Source organism: Sitophilus oryzae, unplaced genomic scaffold (genome assembly GCF_002938485.1).
Source record: "Sitophilus oryzae breed Bouriz unplaced genomic scaffold, Soryzae_2.0 scaffold_857_pilon_pilon, whole genome shotgun sequence".
NCBI lineage: Eukaryota > Metazoa > Arthropoda > Insecta > Coleoptera > Curculionidae > Sitophilus > Sitophilus oryzae.
Window position 1 is genome coordinate 5,064,114 of NW_022147480.1, and position 15,535 is coordinate 5,079,648.

The 15,535-nt window shown below is 32.5% G+C and overlaps 1 protein-coding gene across 5 annotated transcripts in view; it reads left to right on the plus strand.

Moving 5' to 3' along the window:
• LOC115889997 overlaps positions 1 to 15,535 on the plus strand; it is a 136,881-nt gene that overhangs the window by 26,762 nt on the left and 94,584 nt on the right. For all 5 annotated transcript variants that reach the window (XR_004051544.1, XM_030910107.1, XM_030910109.1 and 2 more), the window contains one exon: positions 4,194 to 4,358. Coding sequence is in view for 4 of the 5 variants with exons in the window: in XM_030910107.1 (XP_030765967.1) it covers positions 4,194 to 4,358 (165 nt within the window). In the remaining variant the exon portion in view is untranslated. The remainder of the gene's footprint in view (positions 1 to 4,193; positions 4,359 to 15,535) is intronic.

The window sequence follows — 15,535 nt, forward strand, 5'->3', positions numbered from 1 at the left end:
GTTATTACTCTTCAAAACAGTTAAAACACAGTTCTCCTGTCAAAAAACTCCCAGACACAAATTTTCATCCAAATATTGACGTTACTTTTTAAAAACGTTTGTCAACACCCTGTACTTGGTGGGTCCAATTGGACGCTTTTAAAGGGAAACACCCTATAGGAGACGAAAACTTATATCGGTGTCTGGAGCTCAATTTTGATCAAAAACATGATGGTGAAAACTGCACATCGATATCTGTTACCGAGTCTCTTACCGTTTCGGAGTTACGGGGTGTTTTTTAAAAATGTGTATTTTTAACAAATCGCTGTAACTTTTTTGCTATGGAAAATTTTGTATTTCTATGGAAACATTTCCAAAGCACCATTTTACGTAGAATTTAATGGTTTATGTATAATTTTTTTTTAAATTAATAATTTAAGGGTTATCAACAGAAAAATTGATTATTTATTAGGGACACCCTGTATATTTTTAATTAACTGAAAAGAACTTAAAATTACCTTTCCAAAAATATAGCACACTCCATATTTTGGTATAATCCCCTTCGAAATACAGAATTTTTAAAAGTTCGCCACTTTTAACTAGTAGGCTTTGGACCCCTTATTGATGATATGCCCCTAATGGAACTCGAAAACATATTTTTCCAGCAATACGAGGCACCGCCTCAGAACGCTGAAGTTGTCAGCAAATTTTTGCAGCCAATTTCGAGAATAATTGAATAGCTAACCAAGATCTGCCGTCGAGGCCGGCGGACTTAATGCCTAAGGATCTAAAGGCCTCCACAGACGTCGTTCTTTTTCGGCAGGATTACTCGACGTGCAAAACTGTTCGGGTAATCCGGTCGGTGTGTGGCTGAAAACCGTCGTGATTGCCGGCGTTCCAAATAATCTGTTTTGATCTGATTTTTCTCGTCGGTTTTGAACGTGATCGTGCAAGTCGGCCCGTGTGTGGTATGCGTACCAGTAATCACGATATATATATTTCTAAAAATTGGCAGTGTTGTACGTGATTTATGTATATTATAAAATGGCTGATTTGAGACAATGCAGTAAACATGTATAACGTGTGAGGCAATGAAGTAAACATGTAAATATAATTAAACCAATCACCTGGTTCTAATCGCAATTCCTCCAACAAATTAATGTGAGAGTTTTCTTTTTAGAAGCCACTTTTTTGCCCATTTAGAGCGTTTTATCTTAGCATATTTAGCTTTTATAGCTAAAACCGTTGCTAACGCCACTGTTGTATTCATAATCACGACAATACAGAAGAAAGCCTGAATAAAATACTGAATAGTATGTGGGCGCCATCAAGTTCGTGATTACCCGAACAGTTTTGCACGTCGAGTAATCCTGCCGAAAAAGAACGACGTCTGTGGGGGCCTTAATCCTATGGACATCTTTGCGGAAGAATAAAGGTCCTTATATTTAAATTGCTCGTATAATCTAGACAAGAATTAGAAATACTCAGCAGTTATGAGAGGGTATCTTTTACCCCTACTGAGTTACTGAATTCCGCGAGAAATGTTCAAAAACGGCCCCGTCTGTCCATAACAGAAAACGGTCTATATGTCGAACACCTAGTAGCAAAATCTCATGTCTTGGTTTGCTATTAATTTTTATTATTATTAGATATAGTTTAAATGTGTTGATGTTGGCTAAATATAGTTCAAATTGTTATAAAATTTTACATCTCTCATTGCAAATATTATTTTCGTTTTAATTGATGCTCACAGCTAGAATTTTTTTGTATTACAGCCGGCGCCGCGCCGTTCAAAGCCTACTTATTTAAATTGGACGAATTTTTATAAATAAAACTCTATATCTCGAAGAGGAATTGAGCAAAATATCAAGTGTACTATATTATTGGAAAGGTAATTTTAAATTCTTTTCAATAAATCAGGGTGTCCCATATAAAAAAAATAAATTTTCTGTTGATAACTCTTAAATTATTAACTTTAAAAAAATTATACTTAAACCATTAAATTCTACGTAAAAAAGTGCTTTGGAAATGTTTTTATAAAAATACAAAATTTTCCATAGCAAAAAAGTTACAGCGATTTGTTAAAAATGCACATTTTTGAAAAACACCCGAAACTTCGATATTTCAACACTATATATTTTTTTAAATAAGTCGAAGCAGATTTAAATCCTCTTGTAAACTATATTAGGGTTTCCTGTATTTATCTGCCTCAGATTTTGAATAAAAAGCGATTTTTCAATAAAATGGCAATCAAGATGGCTGATGTCGCCATGGCAATTTGATAGTGACAGTTAGTAGCTATTTTCAAAATCGAGATTAGTTTATGGACTTTATTTAAATTTATAACAGTTTTATTTAATTTACCTACAATAGTTTAATAAGTAAGCATTTATGATTTATCAAGAAAAATATAGAAGTAGTTCTTTTTGATTTATATTACGATGACTTGTGGCTATATTGGATTTTCTATAACAGAACAAATTAAGGCAAATTCATTTTCTTCACTTCCAACTAACTGTCACTAGCTACTAACTGTCAAACCAAACCAAACCAGCCATCTTGATTACAATTTTATTGAAAAATTGCTTTTATTCAAATTCTGAGCCAGATGGGTATAGGAAACCCTAATATATAGTTTGAAAGAGCATTTAATACTGCTTCGATTTATTAAAAAAAAATACATAGTGTTGCATTTGAAAATAAATATTTAAAATAGACCAGCAATTTTTGATACCCCTGTATACATTTAAGGAAGCTATCAAATTTTTTAGTAAAGTTTATTTCTCTGGCTTGAAAGCGAGTACAATTAATTCTGAAAGTTGCGTAGCTAGATATTCTGCGCTGATAGGTAATGTACAAGGTGTTTAGAAACTTTTTTATTATAGCATGCATATTTAAATATCTTTAAATTTCTCAAAAACCAAAGCTTTTAGACATATTAAACCCTTATAATAAATGCCATATCTTATACCCAAGAATCGAAAAATAAAATAAAATACCGGGTGTTCCATGACAGACAGGACAAAATTTACTGAATATATATTCTGTATATAGGGTGTTTCAAAACAAATGCGAAAAACTTTAGGGGGTGATTCCTTGTTCAAAATAAAGGGTAGTTTGCTCGATAAACGTTGGGTCAAAAGTCAACCATTAGGGAGATATCGCGGTACAAAGATGGCGGAAAATTAATGTTTTTATTTTTTATCTTGAAAACGAAAAGAGATAGACTAATGAAATTTTATGGAAGCATTACTGTTATGAAAACACACTTTCAGGTAATTTTTACTTTTTAAAATGAGTGGAAGGGGTTGAAATAAACTACCCCTATCATTCTTGTTAACGAAATTTAAAGAAAAATCTTATCAAACACATGCAAATGCTTTAATTTGGATAGTATAGTTTGTTTAGAAACTTTTTTACCTCTTGTGTTTTCTTGATAAAACTCACCGATTGGAAATTAAAAAAGAAAATGTAAAGCATTACATGTCAGGACAAAAAACATTTTTAGATTAAGAATCTAGTGATAATAACGATAATAATAATCATCTAGGTAATAACGTATTGCAGTAGAGTAATGTCAAATAAAATAATATTAGGAACATCCTAAAAAGTAACAGCGGCCGACTAGATTTTTTCCTAAAAAAATTACAGCAGCCCACTAGATTCTTTATCAGAAAATGTTTTTTGTCCTGGCATGTAATGCTTTACATTTTATTTTTTAATTTCAAATCGGTGAGTTTTATCAAAAAAATACAAGAGATAAAAAAGTTTCTAAACAAACTAAACTATTCAAATTAATTTTTTTGCATGTGTTTGATAAGATTTTTCTTTAAATTTTGTTAACAAGAATGATAGGGGTAGTTTATTTCAACCCCTTCCACTCATTTTAAAAAAGTGAAAAAATTACCAGAAAGTGTGTTTTCATAACAGTAACGCTTCCATAAAATTTTATTAGCCTATCTCTTTTCGTTTTCAAGATAAAAAATAAAAACATTATTTTTCCGCCATCTTTGTACCGCAATATCTCCCTAATGGTTGACTTTTGACCCAACGTTTATGAAGCAAACTACCCTTTATTTTGAACAAGGAATGACCCCCTGAAGTTTTTCGCATTTGTTTTGAAACACCCTGTATATTCTATAAACTTTGGACAGGACTAATCCTAAGGAAAGGTTAAAAATTGAACCTTCAGATTTATTTCCACTACTTTCCAGGTAGTTTTGTCTGCCAGTTCGACGTATTTCCGAAAGTTGCTGCTAGAGAACCCCTGCCATCACCCCACGATCATCATGCCCCCCGACGTAGGCTTCCCCGACCTTAAGGCCATTATAGAATTCGTCTATAAGGGCGAGATTGGCGTGGCACAGGGCGATCTCCAGGTAAGAAATATTCGGGGGTTGGTGACGATGGTTGTTGGGTAGTATTAAGGGGAAGGTTGGCGCATTTTTAATGCTTTTGGCGTTGTAACGTATAAGGTTTTATTGCATGGCATTTGTGTATGGATATACAACAGGGAGAAGAGTAATAAAAAAGAGGTATCTTTAGAAAATATTTTCAAACTGGCTAAATTACTGCCGCATGCCGGCGGTATAGGGAATTGCAAAAAGAAAGACCGCCGGTAGACGGTTTTACATAGTTATTAACCTGAATACCGCCAAACAATGCGGTAGTATTTTTTTAAGTACGGCCGGTTGTTGCTAAATATATAATAAATACCTACCGTCGTTCGGCGGTATACTTTTAAAAAAATGCTTTTTCCAAATATGCTAATGAGCCACCCTCGTTCCATTTGAAAAAATTGAGATATGATTCAAAATACAATTAGGGCATCTTTTAACCGGCCAGGACAAGACACTAAAAACGTCAGACGATCAAATCTATTTTTCCAAGGCTCCTTGATTATTAATTAATGTTTTTAACACAGCCATGGCACGTTAGATTGAAATTTAAAATAGAATTTGTTTTTGAGTGACTGTGTCAAAAATTGACATAGGTATGTCATTCGATTCAGAGTGTCATTTTCTATCGAATACCTAAAATAAAAAAATACCGAGGGTGCCATTTAAAAATCAATAGTTGTAGTAATTTCCGGTGAAACCGGAAGTGACCGAAAACAATAAAATACGTCAATCAATCCCAATTTATGTCATGTACTAACATACCAAATCTCGTTTTATCTGAAAAAATAAAAAAGTTAGAGGGGGTGAGCCACTTTTGAGACGCACCCGGTATATACTAACATATTTACTCATATCTTAGGATTATGTAAAGAAATCAAAAAGTAAGCCAAAAATGCAATAATATACAAGGTGTTCCATTTATACTTTTTTAAAAACAGAAATACCGCCCGTATTTTACCAAATTTCATTTGTTATTGTTTTTCTCATCTTAATTTCTGCGATTAGATTAGGTATACTGCATAATATCGTAAATAATACTGTAAAAACTTTAACACAATTTTTTTTATCTGGATCTATTGTATAAAATTATAAATTATCATAGTTGTTTAAAATTTGTTAAACTGAATTACCTTTTTACACCTTTATGCTAAATTTTACGTATTGGCATGAAAACAACAATATAATTTCGTTAGCTATATTTATACATAATATTTTTGTATGAAGAAATAAATATACATTCTATATTTTTTACAAAATTGCAACCTTTTTTTGGAATTTGTGTTTAAAGTAAAAATAATAATTTATTAATTATTTATATATTTTGTTTTCCATCTATTCCATTTCTCATAAGAGTTTCTTATTGTAACGTATACTTGAAAAATAACTAGGCTTTTTACATGTACATCGGTACGATGGACGTTCAGATTGTGGTTCATTCCGTTCTTCTATTGTTACTTGTTCCTGAAAATATCACAATCACCAACTGTAACTCCATTCACAACGACCCGTCTCCATTTTCTTTTTAGCTACGTTCAAGAATGGTTGTTTTTAACTGTCCTTGTATCATATTATATGCACTTGCATTGCACACAGTAGGAATTGCAAATTTACCGACTTTTTAATTTACCGGTAATTGGTAAGTTAAAAGATGGAATTAGTAAAATTTAAGCAATTGTTTTCTTTTAACCGGTTTAACGATTTCACAAACTAATCACCATGTATCCATCAATCACCATGCGACCATCAACCTAAAGAAAAAGGCTTACGACAGCTGCATCCTACCTGTGCTTACGTACGGCTTAGAGACTATGGCAATTACCCGAAAAACAGTAGAACCCCTCATGTTAGGAATCACCATGAGGGAAAAAATGCGGAACACCCACATACGTCAAAAAACAAAACTAAGAAAAGATGTGGTTAAAAGAGTGGCAAGTCTGAAGTGGCAATGGATCGGACATGTGGCAAGGCAGGATCCAGACCGATGGCATCAAAAAGTCATTCTATGGAGACCTAGGGGAACAACAAGAAGTGTGGGCCGACCAAAAAAGAGATGGATCGATGACATCAGAACAGTGGCGGGAGGAGAATGGATAAGATTGGCTAGAGATCGCGAAGCATGGAAAAACCTAGAAGAGGCCTATATCCGGAACCAGGCTGAGAAAGAAGAAGAAATCAGCATGCTATATGCATATATATTTTAAAATATATCTATTCCAGAATCAGTCAACCACAGTTCATCATTTATCCATAACCAGAAAATTATGAATTATTACCTACACAAATTTCGCGCTACACCTCAAACTGGATGGGATTTTTTTCGATATTACAAATTTAAATATTTCTTTATATTGACTAAACCAGACATTATACGCTATAAACGATACAAAAACCTAGGTTGTTTTATAATTTGAGTTTTTATGCAACACCCCTTTGAATAAGAAGACTAAGGAAGGAGCATATCAAAAATCTTAGGTACACCGCGATGGGCCTCAAATATGGCCGACTTAAATTCCGGTTTATCAGTGTCGTTCTAATTTTATTTAAAAAATGTAAAACTATGATGTAGGGTAGACGTGGGGTAGGCTCAATAATTTGTTGTTTTATTTTACGTTGTGAATAAATGTTGGTAGTTATTAAAATGATAAAAATATATAATTCTAATAAAAATAGATAAGTTATAATAAGTATTTATTAACACAAACATCCGATACGCTACTGAAGCAGGTAAGTCAAATTAACGTATCTAAATTCTTTGACATCTAATCTTTGACAAGTAATAAATAAAAGCTAAAATGCAAGAAAAATATATAATTTAGTTAATTTAAGTGAATTTCATAAATGATCGGTTTACTCTTAGGTTTACTACACGTATGTATATTATATAGTCACTTACTAGCGAAAAGTTGTTCCATTATTTCACTCAATTTTTGCCGAGATCTACCGCACGCTACACAACCAACTATTTTCTGAGTCTTTTTCGATAAATCGCGATAGTGTCACTGTTAATTTAAGTGCTGCCACAATTTCCATCTAGATTTACTACCTTTATACAACTATCAGTAGTAGAATAAATAATAAATAACATAAAATAAGCTCCGTAAAGACTGACAAATCCACAAAATTTCAAATCAAATTCAAATGTGTCAAATGAATCGTCAAACAGAACTGTCAAGGATCCCCACCCTAGAGAGCTTTTATGGTGGCTCTTCCGCCCACTATGCATGAATACATGGATAGCATTATGCTCCTTCCTTAGTCTTCTTATTCAAAGCAACACCCAAACGGCGAAATTTTTCTAACGACTGAAAATCTTTTTATGAATGACGCGGTCAATGGCCAATGTAAACTATATCTATCGCACCTTAACCCGTTATATTTTCTATACTTAGTATACCTTACCTTGTTGGCGTTACGAGCCGCGGCATTTGGAGTTTAATACGTGCAAAACGTAGCGGGAATGAAGGACAAAATGAAATTTTGACCGGCAGCAGAGAAAATGGGCAAAATAAAACGTTTTGAAGCGAAAATTGGACAAATTGATGGTTTTTCGGAATAGTTTAGAATATCTTAGGATAAAAAAAAGTTATTTACAAAAAGTATAATTTAAATAGGTTTTTCCTAATTCTCTTCTTTTTCTTTTGGGGGGCGGCATTGACCATTTGACTTTATGGTTAAGCCGCCACTGCATTTTAGAAGTGTGGTCTGGATTGTAACGTGTAAGACAGTAATCTAGGCAGCTTAATGGAAAATCAAATGTATTAAAAAGAGATAAAAGTTGGGTTGATGCATTTCTGATGCGGTATTGCCAGATTTTGCATCAAAAGTTCAAACCGCACAAGTAGGCGTTTATGGAAAATGTTGCATCTTGGAAATTTGTTTTTGAAGCCATGTGATCAATCGCGTGTTTTTGAAGCCATGGAGAATCAAAAAAATAAAAAACGAAAACTGATTGATGTAGAAAATGTAAATAGCAGCAGCCGTCCATTTCAAGACATGTGGACCGAAATGTTTACGGGATTGTGAGAAACAACACAACAACAAATGTCTATCCTCTTTTTAGTCTACTCTTTAGCCGACCATACCAACAGGTAGGTATTAATTATAAAAAAAGTTTTTTTTAATTTCATTCAAAATTAGTTATTTGGGTCATAACTGACCTAAATACAAAATATTTTCACGGTGTCTGTCTGTCTGTCTGTCCGTCTGTAACACGATAACTCAAAAACCGCTACACCGGTTTTAACCAAATTTGGCTCAAAATATTGTTACGGTTATATATTTTAAAGGGGAGTTAATTTTCTTATATTTATTTTAATCATACATCTTGACAAAATGGTGAATGTGGTGATTTATTATTTTTATTATTTTTATTTATAACCTTGAAGATGACACAAAATATAACAATATATTAATATAACAACATTTCTTAATACATATTAATTATTTATTTATTTTCTATTTACAAGTAAAGTAAATGTGCGTTAACTCTAAATCATAATTTAACTTCATATTGTTGTATTTTCGGCCAACTGTAATATTTTGTAAATGATATCTTTGACTCGATCTTGAGGTATTATTCTTCAGGTTATGGAAGGGTAAATGCATCGTGTAAAGACTTCTTATTTATCTAAAATAACGTTAATTAAAGTAATATTAATAATAACCACTTTATATACTTACTTTTGGTATTTGTTTACTTCTGTTCAGGTGAAAATATTCATGGCATTTTGTTAGCTGTTTGGTTGCTACCAAAGGGAAATCATACCGTATGATCGAGAAAAAACGGCGTCCAGTTGGCTGGGAAATGAAGATCGCTGTCATTTTATATGTAAATTTATATGGGAAATGTCATCGATCGTCATTTCCCAGCCAACTGGACGCCATTTTTTTTCGATCATACGGTATTATATTAATTATATTATAAGAAACGATGTACATACCTTTTAATAACAATAATACCTTCAATAATTATTATTAATAGATAAACTGATTGTGATTTTTGTTATGATTAATTTATTCGTGGTTAATGCAAACGTCAAATCGTCAACGCGGGTAACGGTGTTGCCAGCTTCTTGAAGTTTTCTTAAATCATATTTCACCTCATTCATATTTAGTCTCTAAATAATTAATTTTAGCATTTAACTTATTTTAATACTTTTATTTATTAATGATCTTAAACTATTATCAATTGTATCTATTTGTAATTGCATTTAACTTATTATTATTGTTTGATTTATTATTAATTTTCTTTCATTATCGGATTAATCCTGGCAACATTGGTACTTAACTGGTTGTGGAAGTACCTAGGAATTTTATAGCTAAATTTATATCAGGAGGGGGTTTCGATATTAAAATTCCAAGCGCCCACCTGTTTGGTGATTTCCTTTCTTTTCTTTTCGGCACGCTGGCAGTGAAGTCACGTTTTGAGTTGAAAAATCCTTTCATTTGATTTTGGGAAAGGTTAATAATTCTCTACGTTTAATTGATATTAGTTATATCATACGGCTACGGCTGGATTGAGACGAAACTAATAGCGTTGCATTTTTTTATATTATTGTAATAATTATTTAAACCATTTTAAATTGTATTGTTTCAAATGATGAGCTACCCTACATCTGAATAAACGTCTGTCTTGTTAATTTGTGTTTTATTGTGTAATTACATTGAACTAAAATTTGGTGTTTTATATAGGTACAATTTTGAACCCACCTCCCAAACGGGAAGGTAGCAATATTTTGGCATCCGAGAATCTGGTCATTAGATTTTGGTGGGGGTGGGGGTTGGTAAGGGGGTATGGGAGGGAGTTAAAAATTTTAAAAAATCATAACTCCAAAATTACAGTAGCTAGCGAAACGCGGTTTCCAATTTATGATTAGGAATAATATTTGCAACAAAATTTGTAATAACATCAAAATCCGTCAAAGTCGCAGTTTTTGAGATAAAAAAAATTGGAAAAATTCCTTTACTTTGAAACTAAAAGAACTGCCCACCAACATGTTATTAACATATTTTAGTATGGGCGGCTATACGTGCCCCCAGGCGCCAATTTTTTGATTACAGTGTGACACGCCACGAAAACTATGTTTCAATTTTTCAAAATTTTGACACACCGAGGTCAAAATGTTCGCCATCGCTAGCCTATAGTACATATTTATTTTTTAATGATTACCAAAATTGCCGGTATTTGAAGACGATTCACCGGTAATATTTTACCGCGATTTTAGTACATTTTAATGGAACAACTCTGCGGTATTTGAGAACGCAGTACAGGATTGGTACTATCTCCGAACCGAACAACTGGCTTTTCTTGCTTGTTAAGCTCCGTGTTGCGTGATGGCCTTTCCAACCGGCCGGATGCGGCCAGCTTTTAGCTTTTAACCGACTTTGAGTTAATTTACTACAGCCTGCTACAGCATTTCTCGGATCGAACGGTAAAAGCCGTCGTTATGCTTGCAGCGCATGCGCCTCGTCTTGTTTTTCAACCTAGTTTACGAACCTTTTCGAAAGAAAGTCGGAAAAACCGTAGATCGTCCGCAGATACAAGTTGATTATTTTATCGTTGCGTTGGTTCTTTGAAAATGTTTCTACTTTCCCGAGCTATTTTGGTATTTTAATCTGACTCGTATAGATATTTAATAATGCAATTTTTTCTTAAATTAAATACAAGAAAAGTATGAGTTTTTCTAATTTTAGCATTTAAACTGATACTATTAATGATGGATTTTAAAACAAATATAATTTTCCAAACAAACACCAAAAAAAAATAAGATATATATTTAATCATAAAATAGTCATATCATTTCCTTCATTTTCTTTGCCTGGTTTGCCAATTTTGATTTCGTTTCGCGTCGATTTTCAATAATTTATTTTTTTCTTGAACAAATTAAGCATATTCCATCATACAAAGAACTTTCCTTATTACAATAGAAATGAACAGAGATTCTCAGGGTCTTCCACTTTTTCTTCATTTCCTGTGGTGGTTGATGGAATAATATCTTCATTTTGAGCCTCATTGATTATCTTTTTTAGCTCTTCTTCTGTTTGAATATCTTCGATAACCTACAAGTAAAATTAAGTGTTGTAATATAATATGTTTAATTTATTTTTATTTAGATAGGAACACTATCGGAAACAAGAAATAACCATATTATCTGATAGTCAAGTAGCATTAAATCGGTCAACTCAGTAACCATCAATTCGAAGTTGGTCAGAGAATGCCTAGAGAAGCTGAACAAATTAGGCAAAGAAAATAAAGTACTCTGTACTAAGTGACAGAAGGCAATGAAAAAGCAAACGATCTAGCTAGAAAAGGATCGAACACTCCATACTGGACCAGATATATCAGTACATGTATATTATTTCGTATATTTTTCTTTCTATTGATTTTATGGAAAGCACTGTTCATTAAAATGTTATGGGGCTCTCTACAATTTATTCCTGTCTCACAATGTACCGTTTGTGTCGGAGAAGGGATCATAGTTTCATAGTGGTCGATTTTCGAAAGAAATCAATACATGTATATTATTTCGTATATTTTTCTTTTTATTGATTTTATGGAAAGCACTGTTCATTAAAATGTTGTATCCTATGTTATGGGACTCTCTACAATTTATTCCTGTCTCACAATGTACCATTTGTGTCGGGGAAGGGATCATAGTTTCATAGTGGTCGATTTTCGAAAGAAATCAATACATGTATATTATTTCGTATATTTTCTTCATTATAGCATATTTTCTTCATATTATTTTTAGTTTAAAATGTTGTATTCTATGTTATAGGGCTTGTTTCTCTCTACAATTTCCTGTTTCACAATGTACCGTTTGTGTCCTAGAAGGGTTCATAGTTTCATAGTTATCGATTTTCGAAAGAAATCAGTACATGTATATTATTTCATATATTTTTCATTTTATTGATTTTATGGAAAGCACTGTTCATTAAAATGTTGTATCCTATGTTATGGGGCTCTCTACAATTTATTCCTGTCTCACAATCAGGGTTCGGAAGTAGTTAATTAAGACGTAATTTACCTGATTAACTACGTGTAGTTTTTCTTCAAAAACTACGTCTTTTCCCGTTCATTAACTACATGAAAACTACGTTAATAAACTATGTATTGATATTCATAGTTTCATAGTTGTCGATTTTCGAAAGAAATCAGTACATGTATATTATTTCGTATATTTTTCATTTTATTGATTTTTTGGAAAGAACTGTTCATTAAAATGTTGTATCCTATGTTATAGGGCTTGTTTCTCTCTACAATTTCCTGTTTCACAATGTACCGTTTGTGTCCGGGAAGGGTTCATAGTTTCATAGTTGTCGATTTTCGAAAGAAATCAGTACATGTATTTTATTTCGTATATTTTTCATTTTATTGATTTTTTGGAAAGAACTGTTCATTAAAATGTTGTATCCTATGTTATAGGGCTTGTTTCTCTCTACAATTTCCTGTTTCACAATGTACCGTTTGTGTCCGGGAAGGGTTCATAGTTTCATAGTTGTCGATTTTCGAAAGAAATCAGTACATGTATATATTATTTCGTATATTTTTCATTTTATTGATTTTTTGGAAAGACTGTTCATTAAAATGTTGTATCCTATGTTATAGGGCTTGTTTCTCTCTACAATTTCCTGTTTCACAATGTACCGTTTGTGTCCGGGAAGGGTTCATAGTTTCATAGTTGTCGATTTTCGAAAGAAATCAGTACATGTATATTATTTCGTATATTTTTCATTTTATTGATTTTATGGAAAGCACTGTTCATTAAAATGTTGTATCCTATGTTATAGGGCTTGTTTCTCTCGACAATTTCCTGTTTCACAATGTACCGTTTGTGTCCGGAAAGGGTTCATAGTTTCATAGTTGTCGATTTTCGAAAGAAATCAGTACATGTATATATTATTTCGTATATTTTTCATTTTATTGATTTTTTGGAAAGAACTGTTCATTAAAATGTTGTATCCTATGTTATAGGGCTTGTTTCTCTCGACAATTTCCTGTTTCACAATGTACCGTTTGTGTCCGGGAAGGGTTCATAGTTTCATAGTTGTCGGTTTTCGAAAGAAATCAGTACATGTATATTATTTCGTATATTTTTCATTTTATTGATTTTTTGGAAAGAACTGTTCATTAAAATGTTGTATCCTATGTTATAGGGGCTTGATTCTCTCTACAATTTCCTGTTTCACAATGTACCGTTTGTGTCCGGGAAGGGTTCATAGTTTCATAGTTGTCGATTTTCGAAAGAAATCAGTACATGTATATTATTTCGTATATTTTTCATTTTATTGATTTTTTGGAAAGAACTGTTCATTAAAATGTTGTATCCTATGTTATAGGGCTTGTTTCTCTCGACAATTTCCTGTTTCACAATGTACCGTTTGTGTCCGGGAAGGGTTCATAGTTTCATAGTTGTCGATTTCCGAAAGAAATCAGTACATGTATATTATTTCGTATATTTTTCATTTTATTGATTTTATGGAAAGCGCACTGTTCATCAAAATGTTAATAAATTATTTTCTTGAAATTTCAAATTTAAAAGAGAATCTTCTGACACGGTAGATATCTACTTTTAAAGAGGTTAAATCTCTTTCTTATTCTTTTATTCAATATCTCTACAGAAGTACACCGTTAGTTTAGAAAACGCTGTAGAAACGGATTTGAATTTAATATGTGGAAAATACGTCCGTGCCGCATGCGGCTTTCACACAGCTCGCCACCGCTCGGCTCGTAACTAGATTTTCCGCTATATCTTCAGTTTCCAGGTCAGTCATCGAAGAAGATGATGTTTTTCGTTTCGCCTTCGAATGGAGGACAAAAGGCGGAAAGGTCTTTAAACTTTTCAGTGTTCGTCGACAACGCTCAGCGCCATTTTCTTTCCTTTCTCCCATACACAGAGAACGGACAGTCAGTCGGTGAAGTATTCGGCTGCCAACTGAAACTAGGTATTTAGAAATTAGCCTGAGGCATGTATGCTTCCTTCAAAAAGCTCGACTATCAGTAACATAGACATGGATAAAAGACAGACCAGCCACTTTGAATAAAATAGCTTAAAGAAGGATTATATCAGACAAACTTCATCGCCAAGTTCATTATTGCTTTTCTAACTTTATTCAAAACGCTTTTTTAGACTCAATAATTTGTTGTCAAAATACAGGGTGGTTCGAACTGTATTCCGGAAACTTCGACAGCATATTCTGCAGATAAAAGTAAGTAAAAAAGTTCTTGAAAATGTATGTCCTAAAATGCTTAGTTTCGGAGATAGAGGGTGTAAAAGTTTCATTTTTATTTCGATTTTTTTCAAATAATTTCTGAAGTTTCTTGATGTCAATATGACTCCTATTTGTAGAGGGCGCCACCTACATGTGTTTTAACTGGTTTGAAGAGTTATAGTTTTTCATCCGTACCAAAACGTACATTTCCGTGATTTTTTACGTAAAATATGTCTCTTGATAAAAATCTCTACGAGCAACCGTTCTCAAGATATTTAGAATGGAAATAGTCAATACAAGTCATTATTGATAAAAAATAAACACGTTGAGTAGATAATTATTTTGAAGTAATAAATTTGGGAAGTTTTTATTTTTTTAAATTAAGTAATCATAATTTTTTCTGCAAAAAAATGATGATAAAACAGTTTCTGTTGAACTTTTGACACAAAAACATTTTAAATTTATGATTTCAGTCTGATAACTGATAACTATTTAGTCAACATGTTTAATTTATGTCAGTGATGACAGGTATTGATAATTTTGATTCCAGATATCTCGAGAACCATTGCTCGTAGCGATTTTTACCTGGCGAGACCTTTTTTACGTAAAAAAATATTGTAATTGTATATTTTTTACTCAGTAGTTTTATACAGGTACGGACGAAAAGTTATTAGTCTTCAAACCAGTTAAAAATATGTAGGTGGCGCCCTCTACAAGTAGGAGTCATACTGACATCAAAATCCAATTTCTCATGTCAAGAAACTCTCAGACACCAATTTTCATCCAAACATTGACGTTACTTCAGAAATTATTTGGAAAAAATCGAAATAAAAATGAAACTTCTACACCCTGTATCTCCGAAACTAAGCATTTAAGGACATACATTTATACGAACTTTTTTCTTATTTTTATTTACAGAATATGCTGCCAAAGTTTCCGGAATA